We start from the raw sequence: 19664 nt of genomic DNA on the forward strand, positions 1-19664 counted from the left end.
GGAAAATTTCCAGTGTGTGGGCACCTTCAAATTTTGGTGTCCATGGCACATGCCTATGTTGCTTAGGCCTAAATTCAGGCCTGGTCATGGCACAGCCGAGCATGCTGGTAACTGCAATTTCAGCCACCGTGTGAGCAAGTGTGGCGGGACAGAAAGCACAGGGTGATATGGACTAGTTCTCAAAAGGTGGTTAGGATTACAGCTCAAGGAGAGCTCATGTCAGAGTATCATAGGAGGATAGGGACATCTGTCTTTGAAGTAAAATTGGTTGTGTGCATAAAACACCCAATCCCCTAGTTAAAATGTGCACTCAGCCTACATAAAAGGCTGTGCACAGATTTTAACATGGGTTAGTGCGCTTTGTAATGCCTGAAGCTTTACCATACCATTTGCTTACTGCACCAAGAGTTACAATTTTTTTTACTGCGCAAATTAAATTATGCACAGAATTTCAGCGCACGGTTTTACCACACACATTGTTACATTGGGCCCTGACAACAGGGGCAGGTTCTGTTCTTCAGATCTAGGGCAGAGGTCATTGCTATACATCTTTTTGTAATTTATATGTAAAATGGATTATCCCTATTTGAGACATGAATGTGGAAAAAATCTTACAAACAAAATGTTAACTCTTTTTAAGCAGGTCTGAAAGTCACAGGAAGGGAGAAATTATTTATGAAAATATTCAGTTTAGCCCAGGGCTTCCCAAACCTGTCCTGGGGACCCCTCAGCCAGTCAGGTTTTCAGGATAATCCACACTGAATATGCAGGAGATCAACTTTTATATACCGAGTTGCTGTGATATTCATCATATTCATTGTGGATATCCTGAAACCTGACTGCTGTGAGGTCCCCAGGACAGGTTTGGGAAGCCCTGGTTTAGTCTAACATGCCTCTGCCCTCTATTACATAGTGCAGGGATGGCACCTCCAGTCTTTGATTGCCACAAACTGGTCTGGTTTTCAGGGTATCCGCAATCAATATGCATAAGGTATATTTGCATGCATTATCTCCACTGTATACAAATGTAAGTTGTGCATATTCATTGCGGATATCCTAAAAACCTGACCTGTTTGTGGTACTCCAGAAGTGGAGTTACCTACCCTTAACATAGTGTATTGTGTCAGATGGTTTTATAAAATGTATCTATTTTTTTTTTTTAATAGTAAATATTTTTTTGGGCTTGTGTTTTTTGGATGTGACAGCTGGTATGAGCCGGCATGAGCATTTCTGGTGAGAGTATAAGGGATCACTGTAATGGAGAATTGAATATTTCTGGTTATGGTTTCACAACTCAAAAAATTAATCAGAGGTTCATAAATATAATAGGGACATATTTTGCTGGCTGCAGTGTCTCAGTTTGTCTCCATGCTGGAACTATTTTATCTGTGTTTATGTTACTGCAGCTGATAACTTGTTCCTACTAGAAAAAAAAAAAAAGAATGTTTAGCTAATATGATATTAAGATAAAAACATTTCATTTCCATTGTGACTTAGAGCTTTACTTTTCATTATTTTGGTTGTGTTCAGCCAATGAGAGCAAGATCCAAGGAAAAATAAGATGTTCTGAAAAATTATTTGGAAAAAGCATGTAGAATATAGCTTTTCAGATTTAGTAGTATTTCATTTGCATTGTCTGCACTGTTCTCTAAGAGGGTAATTTTCAAAAGGAATTATGCGTGTTAAAGTAACATTTATCGTAGCAATTTTCAAAAGTTCATTTTCGAAATTAAAGAACATTTATGCACATTGATCATTTTGAAAAATACCCCCTAAATGTTTTAGTGTGCAGGACATACTAATGTAAACGTATTTTGTGAATTACTTCAGTTTTGATACTACAGTAGTATGGTGCTTTCCAACATTTTCAGGCCTAAGGAACCAAAACGTTTGTGGTACGTCAACCTCCAGAGAACAGTCAATGCGGACTTGGAGAGGGCTCATTTGGTCAAAAGAAGCTCCACCAGTCTCTCTCCCAAATTTTAAAGAAAAGGGGTAGAGACACATGAATCTGCAATGATGGACCAGCTCCCGCTGCATACAAATGCAGGATAAAGGAGAAGTCTGTGTGGTACAGGCAGCCAGCCTACTTAGTTACCTTGACTGCTGCATGTGGCTGCCAGAGCTGCTTTACTGCTGTTGCTCCCAGCACTCGAAGTACTCGGTGCACACTCTTCCTATCTTACTCAGCCTGGGGATAAGACAGAGGCTGTAAAGATTCAAAGCAGGAGCTCAAGAAGAGGAAGAGGTACCATGTGCAATGTGTGTGCTGCACAAAGCAGAACCCAGCTAGTCATGCCCTGCATACTGCCCATTAATTCCCACAATTTAGGGCTCATAAGAACATAAGAATTGCCATACTGGTCAGACCATGGGGTCTGTCAAGCCCAATCTAAGTCACAAGTACCTGGTGGGATCCCAAATAGTAGATAGATCCCATGCTGCTAACACCTAGGGATAAGTAGCAGCTTTCCCCAAATTTACCTGGTTAATGGTTTATGGACTTGTTTTCCAAGAGCTTGTTCAACCCTTTTTTAAGCCCAGCCATGTTAACTGCTTTTATCACATCCTCTGGCAATGAGTTCCAGAGCTTAATGTTGTAGTGAGTGAAAAAACATTTTTTTCTGATTTGTTTTAAATGTGCTACTTACTATCTTCATGGAGTGGCTCATGCTGTAGTTGGGAAGAAAAGGCATGTATAATTACAGATGTTGTTAAGAAAGAAGCTCTGACACATTTAGGGAACCATCACTGGAGTCTCGTGGTGCTGTGAGATGCTAAGAGCAGAGACCAGGCACTGGCCTAGCTCTGAGTATCAGACAATAATGACTTTCTTGTGGCGCACTGATTAAGTTGGGAAACACTGTAGTAATGTGTTAGTAAGAATGCTACATTATACCTAATATTTCATGAAGAGCCTTTATTTTACTGGAGGCTGTAGGATTCAGTTTTCAAAGTGAGTACCCGCTGAGTGAGTTAATTTTAATTGGGTATCTTTAGATTAATTTTCAGCTGAATCTAACCAGCTAATTTTTGACTGAAAATTACCTAAATCCTTGGCAAGATTTAGGACAGTTGTTTTTATGGCTAGGGTTGCTTGGCTAAACTTAATCGGTTACTAGTGCTGAAATTCAGAACTAACCATCTAAGTAGTCAACTTGTTCAAGTAATGTGCCTAGCGCTGGGGGTTTTTTTCCCCGTCTGGCTAAATTTGCCCACCTCATGAATTAGGTGGGTTAATTTAGTCCATCAGTGAGGGAAAAATGTCTAAAAACAGAGGTTTAACTGGTTAACTCTTGAAGTTAGCTGATTAAACGTTTTGAAAACCTACCCCTTGGCACCCATTTTCTTCCAAACAAATTACAATACTAGAAATCTCAAAAACCGTTTTGGGGTATTATGATCACTTTTTTTTTCCTTGAAAATATTCACTGATTAGGCTGTTCCTCTCTATATAGTTGTTCAGCGGTGCAAGACATGAAGAAAACTATCAGTTGTTCGAGCAAAGTCATCGCACAGCTTACAAGCAAGAGTGTCACACCATGGAAGCTGTGAAACTGGTAGAGTTCAACTTAAAGCAGACACTTACGAAGCTCATCACTCATCTCTTCGGAGAAGGTAGGTACCTTCAGGCATTGTTCATGGACATCAAGGATGGCCAACTGATTACTTTCTGGCTCTGACTCGGATCCCCTCCCCCTTGCAGATGATGAGCCACAGTTGGTTCCCTGGCTCCTCGTAATCCTATAGAACCTTTAGGAGCCGCTGGCTTATCCATAAACTGGCCTTTCTGGTAGCCTAGAGAGAGAGTCCCCAGCCACAAGGTGTTGACTGGGTCTGAGACAGTCTTAGAAACACAATGATATGGGAGGAAAATAGTTTATTTATCAGAACTGATGGGGCACCTGTCAGGGGTAGTAATTGGGATCCCGCTACAGACGTGGGTGTATAGCATCTGAAGGAAGTATAGCAGTGAGGAAGCAACCGCAAGGATGGTTTCCCTGCTCTCTCCGAATATCTCCTCCTCAGTAAGGCAGTGAATAGTGCGCACCGTCCTTGCAGTGCTCTGCTGTGCACTGCCACCTCTAGGGCACAGCATCAGTCGTGTAAAGGGACCACGTCTGGTTTTTTCCACATTTAGCACAGCTGAAAAGCACAGTGCTCTTTTCTCACAGTGAACAGAAGGTTTTATAAAAGGGGCAGGAAGAGTGAGTGGGAGAAAAAGGTATGTTATATTTTCATATGTATCTGGGTAGTTTTGGAGTGTTAGACCTAATTGACTGCAAGGTTTTTTAGTAGTGGTTGATCAGAGTGTAGTGGACTAGTGGTTGAAGCAATCTGCACAGGCTTGATCAGGCCCCTCTGTGGAATGATTTTAGAGAGAGACTTAAACTTTACTTCAGGAATCCTCTAAATATATTATTAGCTGGTAGTGAAATCCCAGATAATAAGGGCAGGCTGAAGTCCTGCAGTTGTAGTTCTAACAAAGGTTTGTTTATTTTCCAGAATAAAGGTAAGTACATGGTTCAATTCACAGGAGATTTCACAGTGAATGCTCTTATATTAAAACTCTGACATCAGGGGCAGTGCAATGCCTTTTTAGTTGGGAGGGCGCCCAAGTCAACCTAGCTCTGCCTTCCCACTCTGCCTCCCATCAGTCTCTCTTTCTTTTTCCTCTTGACCTCCACCCCTTTCTCTCTCTCCCCATCTCTTTCTTTCTTCCCTTACCCTAACCTCTTCTCTTCTCCCTAATCCCATTCCAGGTCTGTCAACTCCTGGATGGCTTCCAACACTGGAAAGTAGCAAGAGGCTTTTGGTAGGGAATTTCAGAATGGGATTTTTCTTTGGTTTTGACATAGAGTCCGCCCCAGGAACTCTCAGCATCTTCAGGGTCTGGGAAACCAGGGCCGGCAATTCATCTCTATGGAAAAAACGTAACGTGGTCCGATACAGTTATAAACAAGGGGAAATTTCCCCATCTTCCCAGGAATCTGTATCCTCCTCTTCATCCGTGCCGTCTGGGTCCCTGCCAGGGACGTCTGTGGTGAGGCAAGGCATGCCTAAAGGTCTGCCGATAGGACTGGGAGAGGGAGGGCTTACCAGCTGAGGTTCTGTCTTGACAGGGACAAGTGAGGTAGCAGACTGCACCTGTATGAAGACTTCAAGGCCTTGAAAAAATTCCATCCAAGAGAAGGCAGCTGGGTCCATGCCTAGCCCAGGAGGTAATGGGTTAGGTGCTGCCGAATTTCCCTCTCCCATGGATGATCCAGTACCATGGGGTACTTAGGTCCAGGGTACTTCCAGTTAAGGCTGTGGTTGCCCCATCTTCTAAATGGGAGGAGCTGGGCTTAGCAAAGTCCGGGGAGGCCAGCTGTCCCTGGGCTTCCTCACAGTGGTGACATAGCAAGAATCCAGGTCAGACTGTGCAGCCCTAATATGACAAGCAGCACAGAGAGAAAGGCTCTTATGTTTCTTTGCTGTCGGAGCCATTGGCGACGGTAACTGCGTGTTCAGTTGGCTCGTGCTTAAAATTTTATGCACACAGATTTCAGGGCGCCTATGCGGGCCATGGCAAGGTTAGGGCTGTTCAGCTTGGAGAAGAGACAGCTGAGGGGGGATATGATAGAGGTGTTTAAAATCATGAGAGGCATAGAACGGGTAGATGTGAATCGGTTATTTACTCTTTCGGATAGTAGAAAGACTAGGGGGCACTCCATGAAGTTAGCATGGGGCACTCCATGAAGTTAGCATGGGGCACATTTAAAACTAACCGGAGAAAGTTCTTTTTTACTCAACGCACAATTAAACTCTGGAATTTGTTGCCAGAGGATGTGGTTAGTGCAGTTAGTATAGCGGTGTTTAAAAAAGGATTGGATAAGTTCTTGGAGGAGAAGTCCATTACCTGCTATTAAGTTCACTTAGAGAATAGCCACTGCCATTAGCAATGGTAACATGGAATAGACTTAGTTTTTGGGTACTTGCCAGGTTCTTTTGGCCTGGATTGGCCACTGTTGGAAACAGGATGCTGGGCTTGATGGACCCTTGGTCTGACCCAGTATGGCATTTTCTTATGTTCTTATGTTCTTAATAGGAAATTCCTTCAAATAAAAATATAAAGGTGATAAATATAGGGGAACAAGAATAGAGTCTATTCTGAGATCACTGTTATGGTAGTCTAAGTTTGGAATTCATAATTCTGGTTGTGGGTTGAAGACTACTACAAGTAGCCAGGTTTTCAGCTTCTTCCTGAAAGTGAGGAAATCTGGGGTTAGTTTGATGACTAAAGGTAATGAGTTCCAGAGGGTGGCGACCAATTCTGAGAAGGGTTTCTTCCTAGTGCTGGTAAGTTGCATTTTATTGGGGGTGGGTATCACTAGGCAGACTTAAGGTAATGAGCACAGTGGGCATACAGGTGAATCAGTTAGTGAGGTAAGCTAGTGCTCGTTCTTTGCGTACCTTGAAGGCCAAGATTAGGACTTTGAAAATAATATGATAGTTTGTTGGGAGTCAGTAAAGTTTTTGCAGGAGTGGAGTCATCCACTTAAATTTGTTGACTTTAAGGATGATTTCTGCTGCTGAGTTTAAGATGAGTTTAGGCAGTGGATCAGCTTTTTTGGTAGTCCAATATAGAGTTGCATAGTCCAGATGAGTGATTACACAAGCTGGATTACAGTTAGGTAGGTGGGGCCATTAATGAAGGGGTGAAAGTGATGTAGTTAGAGTGGGCCGATTTTGTTATGGATAGAATTTGTGCTTCTATAGTGAAATGAGAATCTAGCATGAAGCCCTGGCTATGGACTTGGTCACTGAAAGATAGGGTAGTACCTTCTAAGGTCACTCTCGAGTGGATGTGGTCATTTTTTCCAGTCCAAAGTATCTCTGTTTTTTGAGGTTTGAGTTTGTTTATTATAGTGTAGCCCATCTGAGATTGATGTGAGGCAATTGTTCAGACTGGTGATAGCTTGGGCTGGATCTTCATGTAGCAGCTAAATATCATTAATATAAGGGTGATAGAGAATCTGGAATTCTCTGATTACTTTGCCAAGTAGGTCCACCAATATGTTGAATAAGATCGGAGATAGATTGGAATCTTGGGGTATTCTGTAGTAATGAAGGTTTGTTTGGAGGGGGATATAGTGCTTATGCAGCCAGTAGTCAAAGATCTAGGAGTTTAAGTGGACTTGATATTTAGTTTGGAATCTCAGATGCTAGGTGTTGCATGGAATGCCTTTTTGGTTAGCAGGCTAAAGCCATGTTTTAAATCCGTCATGGATGCATTGGTAATCTCACAACATTCCTTATTTTAATAGCCCATAAGTGGGCCTACTTGGCAGGCTCACCCATAAGCTACAGATAGCCCAGAATGTTGCAGCCTCTGTGGTGTTGCATAAAGCCTTTTAATTGAGGTCAACTCCATTATTACAGAGATTGTTAGTTGCTGATTAAGGAGCAGGCCAAATTTAAATGTTGGATCTTGTACATCAGGTGTTGAGGAGGAATGAAATTAGGCATTTGTGGAATAAACTGCAGTAATGTAAGCCTGGGTGAATGGTTTAGTCTAGCCAGGCAGCTTTGTTGGAAGTTCCCTCATTGAGGGCTAGATTAATCAAATTATCGCATGAGATAGGAAGAGGGGCATGTTTTATGGTTATTGCGAACATTGCGATAAATAGGCTATCTTAGTCCACAGAGTACGAGAGCTTTTTTGCACTTTACAGTAATACCACAATTGTTGCAATTCCTACCTACAACCACTGGGGGGGGGGGGGGGGGGGGGGGAGAGAGTGGGAGAAAGAAAGAACACCTAGCTATAACGCCCTTCTAATAGGTATTTATATCTCTATAGGAGGCCCACCTAGTAATTCGAGGTGAGGTTTAGGTTGTAATGTAGGAGTTAGGGGCCACTTTGACATACAGAGTGAGACGTACGAACAGAACAGTACATTTGTGAAGATTTGATGTCCTTCAGAGTGAGAAAACTCACAGAAAGATGAGATTTGTACAATGTTCTCTCAACCTAGCTTGATGCTCTTTCTCTCTGTGTCTCTTAGCTTAAAATACCCAAAATGTTATTTGCAAAAAGATCGCACAGTGCGATCTGGTCATATTACACAGCTTAACACCAATGAAAAAGGTGTAGTTATTTCCGTCGTTAAAATTGTGTGATTTGACTTCGCAAACTGCAAATCCAGCCCACTTTGACAGAAATCCCGCCCCAAACTCCTCCCCCCTTCCAAAATTAGCATCGCACCATGCGTTATGGTGCTTTTCACATGCGTTACGCGTGCGAAAAGGCCATAACGAGAACTGGAAAATAACCTCTTAGGGAGGTTAGAAAGGTGCTTCGCAGATTTAAGATTGGAGACTGATTATGATTCATTTTGGAAGAAACTAAAAACATGGATATTTCCTGTTTAGGCTGGGGTTTGTGGCTGGATGTTTGCAGTCGGAGAGAGATGGAAGTTTTTAGAGTAGGGTTATGTGGTTGAGTAGGGTTGATGTGTGGAGGAGAATTTAGAGTGTGATTGAGGGCTTGGATGTGGTTGGATTGGTTGTCTTTTTATGGGGTGAGGATTATTGTATCTCTTACCCACAGATATTCTGTATGTGCTGTTTTGTGGTCTTTATTTTTATTATTACAATTTGTTTTATGTATTGTATTGCTATTGTTTTTGTATACAGCTTTGGGCGATTACTTTGTAATCAGGGATGCAGTTAATAAGAATGATAAATAAATAGAACAGTTGCAAACCACTCCCTTAAATAGTATAGAGAAGAACAACACAATGAAACCACAATAAAAAGGAAACTAAAGGTTAATGAATTCTAAAATAAGAAAAGTGATAACTTGTCACACCTAGCTGGCAAAGGAAGGTTTTGGAAAGTTCTAAATAGCTTATTTGACAAAAATATGATATAAAATGTTGTAGCATTGTTAAACTAGAACAATCCATCAGAAATGGGGGGACTGTTATTCAAATTGCATTAATTTATGTTGTTTAAAAATAGGCCCCATTAATCTTAATGAATAGGCTACGTTTTTGTAAAAACAAAATAAATAGCAATAAATGATGTGTGTGTTGTGGTATGTTGCATCTGACAAAGCAATCTAAGCATGACAGTGCACAATAAAAATGTTCATACACTGTGGGGTAGATTTTTTAAAAAAGCGCGATCGCGTACTTTTGTTTGCGCAGCAGGCGCAAACAAAAGTACGCTGGATTTTATAAGATACGCGCATAGCCGCGCGTATCCTCTAAAATCCTGGATCGGCGCGCGCAAGGCTGCCGATTTTGGGCAGCCTGCGTGCGCCGAGCCGCGCAGCCTGCCTCCGTTCCCTCCGAGGCCGCTCCGAAATCGGAGCGGTCTCAGAGGGAACTTTCTTTCGCCCTCCCCTTACCTTCCCCTCACCTTCCCCTACCTAACCCCCCCCCCCGGCCCTATCTAAACCCCCCCCTTACCTTTGTCCCTAGATTTACGCCTGCGAGAAGCAGACGTAAATCTACGCGTGCCAGCGGACTGCTGGCGCGCCGTCTTCCGACCCGGGGGCTGGTCCGGAGGCCTGGACCACGCCCCCAGGCTGGCGCCATGCCCCCGGTCCCGCCCCCGAAATGCCACGTCATCCGGTCCCGCCCCCGACACGCCCCCTTCAAAAAAACCCCGGGACCTACGCGCGTCCTGGGGCTCTGCGCGCGCCGGCGGCCTATGCAAAATAGGCGCGCCAGCGCGCAAGGCCCTGCTCGCATAAATCCAGGCGGATTTACGCGAGCAGGGCTTTTAAAATCCGCCCGTGTATGACCTTCCTAACCAAATCTGTATGTTTCTGTACATAAACCTTATCAGCAAAATAAGATTTATTTATTTAAATTTGATAAAGTGCCTTGTCATACAAGGTGGTTTACTTAATAAAAATCAAAGATACACAATACAATAAACAAAACCCAATCCCTCCAATGTAAAATCTGGAAGTCCCCAAAAATACAGTATAATTTGTTAAAATCTGTATGAGGGTGATCAAGCTAGTTCTGCCCAGGGAAATTGCTCCCCCTCCCCTATTTATTGAGGATAAGCATTTCCATGTGGGTTACATTATGGCTGCTTGCACCCACAATAAAAAAGAGGCAGTGTTAGGTGCAGGGAGGGGAAGTATGCACAAGGATTTAATTTTCAGATCCCCGTGTATACTTTGCATGGTACATTTCATGCCAACTAAACTGAGCTAGGAAAGTGCTGTGAACTGAGAGAGCCCATCTCAGAAGACATTTTTGTCCTATTTTATAATACATGGGGAGGGCTATTTGAACCTTGTCGGCCCCCAAGCAGATTAGGTAAAACTTTCCGGGATGTATTTTGCACGAAGTACGTATTGGGGATTTGAAAATGAAATCTCTTTGAGGACTTTCTCTCCTTTGACCTAACTCCATCCACATTTTTCATGTGAATCTAAGTATACGTTTACCCACAAGGAGGGAGGGGGCAGTTTTGAAAGGTCCTTTCTATGTGGTTAAACACACATTTTTCCACATAAAAGGTTTTGAATATTGCCCCCACAATAAGTATGTGTAGGTGCATATATTTATATTTATAAATCTTTCTCCGTCAATATTTCTTTTTATCCAGCTGCCTCTGTCTTTCTGTATGCCAATCTGTCAATATCTTTAGAGCATACATTTTTAACCGTTTGTATGTTGTTCAGATATATGTGTCATTTGTACAGTTAAACCTAGCTGCCAACTGTCGGATGATTTATTTGAGGATTTAATTTAGAATGTAATACTGTATAATTACCTGAAAAAAAATATATATCTCAAGGAATAGTCATGACATTGTATTTTAATAAGTAGTGCAGCATAAAAGAAGTCGAAAATACCACGATCCCCAGAGAGGTAAACCAGTTCTGTTGTATAAATGCATCTTTTGCTTGGGATATTAATATACATTAAAGGGCGCACCAAAGGGAAAATCTGACAAAGATTATAAATGACATGGTAGAAATTGCATCTTTTCTTTTGACAGAAATTTGCAATTAACCACTTACCTTACTGTGTCAAAAAGGATTTACTCCCCAAGATTATACTGAAATTGGTTGACAAGGTGTAGGCAGTTTAAGATATGGTTCTTTCAAGCTAATACTGATAGTGTGAAGAAATATGCAGAAAACATTTTGCTTACATGTATATGCCACATAGGTCTGATATATTAATGAATGGTTCTAGATGCACTTTTATTCTTAAGAATAAAATGGTCTTCAAAGCAATAGACAAAGAAGTTAATTGACTTTAGTTCTGTTACTATGATTACAAAAAAATGGCCATAGCCAGTGTTCCCTCTAATTTTTTGAAAGGCTGCGTGCACAAACATTATCTTTTGTGCATGTAGCCTTTTTTTTAAAGCTGAATTTAAATTTGTGTGCTACAAGCCAATATAATGCAAATAATATTGGGATTTCCTGCCCACACTGTTTTGCCATGTGTTGCGGGGTTCACGGCCCTGTGTACTCATGCACATGTGCGCAGCTTAGAAAGAAGCACGGTCATACCTCTGAACTTGTAACAAAAAAAAAAAAAATAGAGCTGCTAGGAGTAGCTGATTTTCATACTTGCAGATTAGAAGTTGACAATCACACTCTGTTGCTAACATGTAATATTCACTGTTCCCAGGCATGGTTTTATTTTTTTAGAGGCCCAACGTTTCATTTTCACAGGAAGTTGTCAACTTTTGTGTCAAGAAACCCAGTCTCAAATTTGGATGGCCCAAAATTATGAGCCTTTTATCTTGACAGTGAGACATTTTTTATTATGAATTTTTGCCTTAGTGATACAGGTTTACATGGTACTTTATATCTCTGCTCACTGGAGCAGGCCATGAAAAACAACACTTGATGAAGCTGATAGGAAGATTGGCAACTATGATGCAGCAGTCCTCTCTCTCTCTCTCTGCTTAGTTTTTCTGTTTTGCCTTTATTTCTAGGGCTTGACCTCTTCACTGATCACACTTATTCTTTATTAATAGACAGGGAGGATAGTTTTCAAACAACTGCACACAGCAGGATATTTGTGCATATATGGCCACTTGTAGTTTTACCATAGTATTTTATAACTCGTGTGATTATAAACTAGGCATATATTTACCTCGCAACATACTTGCATATGCATACTTATGTGCAGGTACATGCAATGCACTGAAAGCACACATATCTATGCGTTGAACATAAGGACTTTTCCTACCTGTTTTTAAAATATACTTGTGTATATTTTGTGTGAGAAAGTAATATAGGACTTACCCACTTACATGCGTAAGTCGTCCAATTTTAAAACATTCTTGTGTAAATGAAATTAACCAGTTTACCATTTAGTCCACTAGTTCACCAGTCCTGGTTCTTTAGCCTGAACTCCCCACAGTTTATCCCACTCAGTGAATAATACACAGTAAACAAATACACATGCATATCTTTTAAAATACTAACTTATGCATGTAAGTATTGGCCACACTCTGGAATGCCCCTAGACTTCTCCTTTTTTACATGCATATGTGTGCGTGCAAAAATGCATGCATATTTTTTACTTTTATAAAATACAGAATATGCGAGTAGAGACTACTTATGTGCAATTATTTTCATTTTAATGTTTTGAAAATTCACCTAAAAGGTTTTGGCTGTTGATTATTATTTTAAAGTTGTTTTCCAATATATTCCTCTCTTTTTCAATAGCTTCTTTCCTAGCGTGTAGCAGATGGACTCAAAACAAGTGGGTATAGTGTGTTCGTGCTAGCAGTTGGAGACGGATCTGACGTCAGCACGGGTACATATACCCCCACAGGAAGTGAAGCAATTCAGTAATTTCCATCTCTAAAGCTCAAGAATCGTCTGCAGGCCCTGCTGCGCGCCGTCCGGCCCACAGCCTGGGATTACCTACAAGTCCTCGGCCTGATGGCATCCACTCTGGAGGTGATACCATGGGCACGGGCGCATATGAGGCCGTTACAACACGCCCTCCTATCCCGGTGGAGCCCGCGATCACAAACTTACACCGTACACCTACCTCTACCGGCCAGGGTACAGAATCAGCTGCGATGGTGGCAGCAGCACAGCCACAGGAGCCGGGGGTCCAGGATGTCCTCTCCGACCTGGACCCTGCTCACAACAGACGCCAGCCTCAGCAGCTGGGGAGCACATTGCGAAGGACTCACCGTCCAAGGGCGATGGAGCAGAGCAGAGTCGGGATGGAACATCAACCAACTAGAGGCACGGGCAGTCAGGCTAACGTGCCTGCGATTTGCCCACAGACTGCGACACAGAGCAGTCAGAGTGATGTCAGACAACGCCACCACGGTGGCATACATCAACCGACAGGGCGAAACCAGAAGCCAACAAGTGTCCCTAGAGATAACTCCCCTGATGATTTGGGCAGAAGCAAATCTCCAGGTCATCTCCGCCATCCACATCGCCGGGAAGGACAACACCACGGCGGACTTCCTCAGCAGAGAAAGTCTACATCCCGGGGATTGGCAATTATCACCCACGGCGTTCCTGATGATTGTGAATCAGTGGGGGACCCCGGGCAAGGATCTACTAGCGGACAGGTCCAACACTCAAGTATCCAGATATTTCAGCCGCAGGCGGGATCCTCGGTCTCAGGGGATCGATGCACTGGTACAACCATGGCCCCAGGGGATTCTGCTGTACGCCTTTCCGCCATGGCCCCTGCTGGGCGCCATCATACACAGGATTCAGCGGCACAGAGGCCTGGTTCTTCTAGTGGCCCCGGACTGGCCAAAAAGACCCTGGTACGCAGACATGAGAAGATTGCTGGCAGGGACTCCACTACCTCTGCCACCGCACAGGGACCTGCTGCGACAAGGTCCCATACTCCACGAGGATCCAGCTCAATTCTCTCTTACGGTCTGGCCATTGAGAGGGCTAGACTGAAGAAAAGAGGATACTCGGGGCCGGTGATAGATACACTCCTCAGAGCACGCAAGTTCTCCACATCGCTAACTTATATAAGGATCTGGAGAGTATTTGAAGCTTGGTGCGAAGCTCATAGCGCCAATCCACATGCCGCTAAGATTCCTATCATTTTGGACTTCCTGCAAGATGGTCTTCAGAAGGGTCTGTCCCTCAATTCCATCAAGGTCCAAGTGGCAGCACTTTCCTGCTACGGTCCACGGAGTGACGGCAATAGCATCGCCACACACCCAGACGTGTCACGTTTCCTGAAGGAGTCAAACACATTCGTCCACCACTGAAGTGACCCATACCTCTGTGGAACCTCAACCTGGTTTTGGACTTTCTAGCGGGACACGCCTTCCGTCCACTTCGAGGCCTGTCCCTCCGTTTGTTAACCTTGAAGATGGTGTTCCTGCTGGCTATTTGCTCCGCACGCCGTGTCTCCGAGCTACAAGCACTGTCCTACCGTGATCCGTTTCTCCGAATCACGCCAGAAGCCATCCATCTTCGCACAGTTCCTGCCTTCTTACCCAAAGTAGTCTCGCACTTCCACCTCAACCAAACCATCTCGTTACCTACCACAGAAGGTTTGAAGAAGTCAGAAGACTGTCGAATTCTACGCCATCTCGACATAGGCAGGCTGCTGTCCAGATACCTGGAAGTGTCCGAAGCAATACGAAAGACGGACCATCTGTTCGTTCTACACAGCGGGAAGAAGCAAGGGGAAGCGGCCTCAAGGGCAACTATCGCCTCCTGGGTCAAAGAAGTTATCAAGGTAGCCTACGTAGACGCGGGTAAACCACCGCCTCTACAGGTCAAGGCTTACTCTACCAGAGCGCAAGCGGCCTCTTGGGCAGAAACACGGATGCTGTCGCCTGCTGAGATCTGTAAGGCGGCGACGTGGTCCTCCCTCCATACCTTCTCCAGATTCTACCGTCTGGATGTCCAGGCCAGGGAGGACACACGATTCGCGAGAGCAATCCTGCATGGACCTCGGGCAGCCTCCCGCCCAGTCCAGGAGTAGCTTTTGTACATCCCACTTGTTTTGAGTCCATCTGCTACATGCTAGGAAATGTAGAGATTACTTGCCTGATAATCTCGTTTTCCTTAGTGTATGCAGATGGACCTGTGGGGGTATATGTACCCATGCTGACGTCAGATCCGTCTCCAACTGCTAGCACGAGCACACTATACCCACTTGTTTTGAGTCCATCTGCATACACTAAGGAAAACGAGATTATCAGGCAAGTAATCTCTACATTTCTAGGCCTTTAGTGAATTATCTTTCCTATCTTTCATTACTAATTTCACACTATATTTCTATAGGAAAAAGGCAGTTTAACAAGTTTGGTAATACAATAGCATTGCAAAATGTTTACAAACATTATATAATAATGTTGCCTAGTCAACAGTATATCATGGCCTGTTGCATGTGAATAAGAAAAAAAATGCATCCTCTTGCCTGTGGTAATCATAGTTTGCAGTGAACTAGCCATGTTTGAACAAATATGTCATGTATGTCTTTTGTTACCAATTTACAATGCAGCTCACTTGCATGGACATTATATTATTGATTTAAAATGATTATAAGCCCCGAATATGCAATTTCCTTGCACAGCAAATGAGATATTGTAAATAATACTGTGAGATTATGATGTCAGGATATAAAATTGAAATGAAGTCTACAGCCAAGCCATCAACAAATTGACTGGTCCAAACTATGTCATACTTGGTTTGAGGGAGTAATTTGAAACATACCCAAGTATAGAACTGGAGGTTTAACAATAGCTGGATTTCTACATAACCAAATAACTTCAGTCTTTCTAGGGATCAATGTTAAAGATGAGATAGTTCTTGCTGTATTGCTTTCATATAGGTCGATAGTTTTGAAACTGTATATTCAAATGATTTAGAGAATGGTATGTAAAATTGTATCAATCACACCAAAAAAACCCACACACACCAACGGTGTATTCCAGTACACACCAATGTAAACAATCCAAAAAACAACAAGTGTCCTGGTACTAAATTTTAAATAGCACCTAATACGCCAAACTACTTGTGTATGACCCTCTATTCACGGGCAGACATTATCAGTACTGCTCGTTTCGCATAGGGGTCACTAATCCTTTAATCGAATATAATTTTTTTGTTGATTTTCAAAAATTTTTAAGCAATTGCAATCGAGAGTAAAAAACGGATACTTATCCGCACTCGGAACCCGAACCCGACATGGCCATGTTTCGGACTTCTGTCCTGCTTCAGGGGAAAATATTCAGAAAGCCAATTCAGGTGGTAGAAAACGTCGTCTTCTTTCGGCGAATTTACTCCGTGCCGGTCCTGTTTGTCAACGCGGGCTGCACTCAGCGGGGTGAAATGCAGCCCGCGTTGACAAACAGGACCGGCACGGAGTAAATTCGCCGAAAGAAGAAGACGTTTTCTACCACCTGAATTGGCTTTCTGAATATTTTCCCCTGAAGCAGGACAGAAGTCCGAAACATGGCCATGTCGGGTTCGGGTTCCGAGTGCGGATAAGTATCCGTTTTTTACTCTCGATTGCAATTGCTTAAAAATTTTTGAAAAACAACAAAAAAATTATATTCGATTAAAGGATTAGTGACCCCTATGCGAAACGAGCAGTACTGATAAAGTCTGCCCGTGAATAGAGGGTCATCACAAGTAGTTTGGCGTATTAGGTGCTATTTAAAATTTAGTACCATGTAAAATTGTATGTCAACATACAAGAAGAAAGAAATTCCTAGGTCTGCCAGTAATTTGCACAGTGGGAGTATATAGATATTGAATAGTGTTGCCGAGAGGGCTGAACCTTGAAGGACACCTGTATTAATATAGAAAATATCAGATATGCCCAATTTGACTTGAAATGACCTATTAGAACAGCAGTTCTCAACCGGTATGTTGTGACACAGTGTGTCACGAAGCACCAGGAAGTGTGTCGCGGCTGCTGAAAGTTTTCTTTTCTTCCTGCGCGGGACCATATTGAGCTCCTCCTCTTCTACACTGTCTCGGAAAACAAACTGTTTTTTGCGCATGCATTGCTTTTTGGACTGTAATGATTTTGATTGCACATATTGGCCACAGTACTTTTGCCCTAAGCAGCTGTTTGGGAACTGAGGAATCAGAATCAGTCTCTTCACCCTGGAGGCACCCTCACTCACTTCACCATCAGTAAAGCAAGCTGTCTCGAGGCTGCCCTGTCCTGGCCCGATTGCCGTCGTCCTGGTCCCCGCAGCAGGTAGCAAGACTGAAATAGGCTAGGTGGCCATGGCTTGCTACTACACACGTGGCATTTCTGGAGAGGGTGGGGGAGAAAGAGGCCCTGCAACAGGGTGGGATGGGGGGGAAAAGGGGGACCTTGGAGAGAAGAACATTTGAAAAAATAGATGGGACCTGGAAGCATGGGTAGGAGGAGAGGGAGAGACTGGCCCTGATCCCCAGCCTGAAAATTTTTTTTATTACTGAGATGGCAGGCGCTTTGGAGAAGAGGCAGCAGGCTCAGCCTGGAAGGGCCAAGCCTTTGGAGTTCTAATGGGAGGGAGGAGTAAGGCTGGTTTAGGGCCTGTAGACCTGCAATCTTTTTTTTTTCTTTTTCTTAATCAGTTTTTCTCCACCCTGCGATAGGGCCTCTTTCTCCCCCACCCTCTCCAGAAACACCGTGTTAATAGTAGCAAGCCGCAGCCGCGCAGCCTTTTTGAGACTTTGTGCCTGCCCCTGTCCTGGTCCCCGCTGCCTCGTGAGTGCTGCCTACTGACATCGGAATATGAGAAAGTTCGGTACCTGCTTGCCCTGGGCAGAAGCTCCTCCTTAACCTTTGCTCTGTCCTGGTCCCCGCAGCTGATAGCAAGACAAAAATAGGTTGCAATGCCACAGGGCCTCTTTCTTCCCCACCCTCTCCAGAAACGCCACAAGCCGTGGCAGCAAGCTGCAGCCTATTTGAGACTTTGTGCCGTCCCCCTTCCTGTTCCCCACTGCCTCATGAGTGCTGCCTGCCCAACTGCCGACATAGGTAAAGTTGGTTTAGTAACTATGCTCCTTACTCGAGAATTGCCGGGGCTCATGGGAGGGGGGGCTGTCCCCATGATGAGGCAAGACAACTACCGGGTTCAAGCAGCATATAAAACTGGAGTTGGGGGAAGGGGAGCAAAGGCAGCATTTTAATGTTTGTACCAGGTCAGGGATGGGGAGTGAAAGATACTGAATAATCCTATCTAGGTGACGCGTGAGGTCCGCCACCTTCGCACCAGGTAGGCATGTTACCAGGCGATCCTCACGCCCACCAGCCACCCAGCTGTCTACATTCCTAATAATTGAATGTCCTCATGTATATGCAATTTACATCTGACGGGTGCTATTGGGTACGCATTTGTTTGGACATGCATTTTGGGCACGCTGATCTCCTTATTGCATCGGGTTCTAGTCTAGTGCATCCAAAATGCACGCACAACTTCGCATAAAGCTGTGCGCTAGGCTGAGTGCACTTTATTTCATAGGTCTCTCTATTTTTAAAGTGTTACATAAACAGGACAGGTGAAATATTATGCAACTATTAATACATGAAAAGATCTAAGTTTACAATGTGTGATTAAAACTCTTATCTAATAGACATAAATGTAAAATGTAAAACCTTTTAAATATTGAAACAGTAGTCAAGTTAACTGGCTTAATTGTCATATTTGAATTCACATCAACATCAATAATAAATGGCACATTTTTTCACTGAAGCAGATGACTTGTAAAAATGTGTATGTCAGTGTCATCAATGAATGCATCCCTTACTTGCTCATTCCTTCTTTTGGGCCTTTCCCAGTTCCAGTATGTCCTTCAGTGTTTTTGCCCATACTCAGTCTCGCTAAAGCCTTGTTCTTAGCCAGCACCACATTCATATATTTAGTACCTATGTTATGGCTTTATTTGTTTTTGGGGTTTTTTTTTTTTAAATCTAATCCCACTCTGCAGTGTTGTGTAAGTTTCAGTGACGTTTTTACTTTCCTGTCAGATCACTGTTCTAATTTGATTTTATTGTTTAACTTGCGGTCCTTATATTTTCTTTGTTTCTTTTCAATCAGTGTATCACAATGAACTTACTTACAATTTATCCAGTTTCATTTGACAATTTACTGCTCAGTCACCTAGAGTGTGAAAGGACTTGGATCCCCTCTCCTGATCTGCTTTCATTAACAGCTGATCCTTCAGTGCTAGATGGAACAGGACTTTGCATAATCAAAACAGTTGCACATAAACGAGCAGGTGAATAAATAGCGTGCACGATACAAAGCCATCCTTCTAAATAGTAATAAAATTCCTTTGGTTGGCATTGGTAACCATGGAGGTCTGTATTCAGCTGCTATCCAGCTGAGCTGGTTAGTTGGGTAAACCTATCCAGCTAGTTTAGCCTGGATATTCAGTGGCGTGGCTGTGCTGCTGAATATACCAGCAATCTAAAAGTTAGCTAGTTAAGTCCTTAGGGATGAATGCAGCTGACCACACTTCTCTTTGCCAAAACAAAACACAGCTAACACAGAATTTTTGCCCATATTCTTATACATATACACCCTAAATATATTTTCTGAAAAAACAATGACACATCACAGAGGCTTTTGAACCATTGCAGCTTACCTCACAATGAATAAGGCACAGAGGTTTCATACTGGTGTTGGAAATGGACAGGTTTGTAGGTATTGGCATAATTCTCAGG

General features: G+C 43.2%; 1 protein-coding gene across 1 annotated transcript in view; it reads left to right on the forward strand.

Moving 5' to 3' along the window:
* The window catches only part of LOC115085047 (phenylalanine--tRNA ligase, mitochondrial-like), an 802181-nt gene that overhangs the window by 133745 nt on the left and 648772 nt on the right, over positions 1 to 19664 (forward strand). The window contains exon 2 of the mRNA XM_029590596.1: positions 3459 to 3618. Within this exon, the coding sequence (XP_029446456.1) occupies positions 3459 to 3618 (160 nt within the window). The remainder of the gene's footprint in view (positions 1 to 3458; positions 3619 to 19664) is intronic.

This window comes from Rhinatrema bivittatum, chromosome 2 (genome assembly GCF_901001135.1).
Source record: "Rhinatrema bivittatum chromosome 2, aRhiBiv1.1, whole genome shotgun sequence".
Taxonomy (NCBI): domain Eukaryota; kingdom Metazoa; phylum Chordata; class Amphibia; order Gymnophiona; family Rhinatrematidae; genus Rhinatrema; species Rhinatrema bivittatum.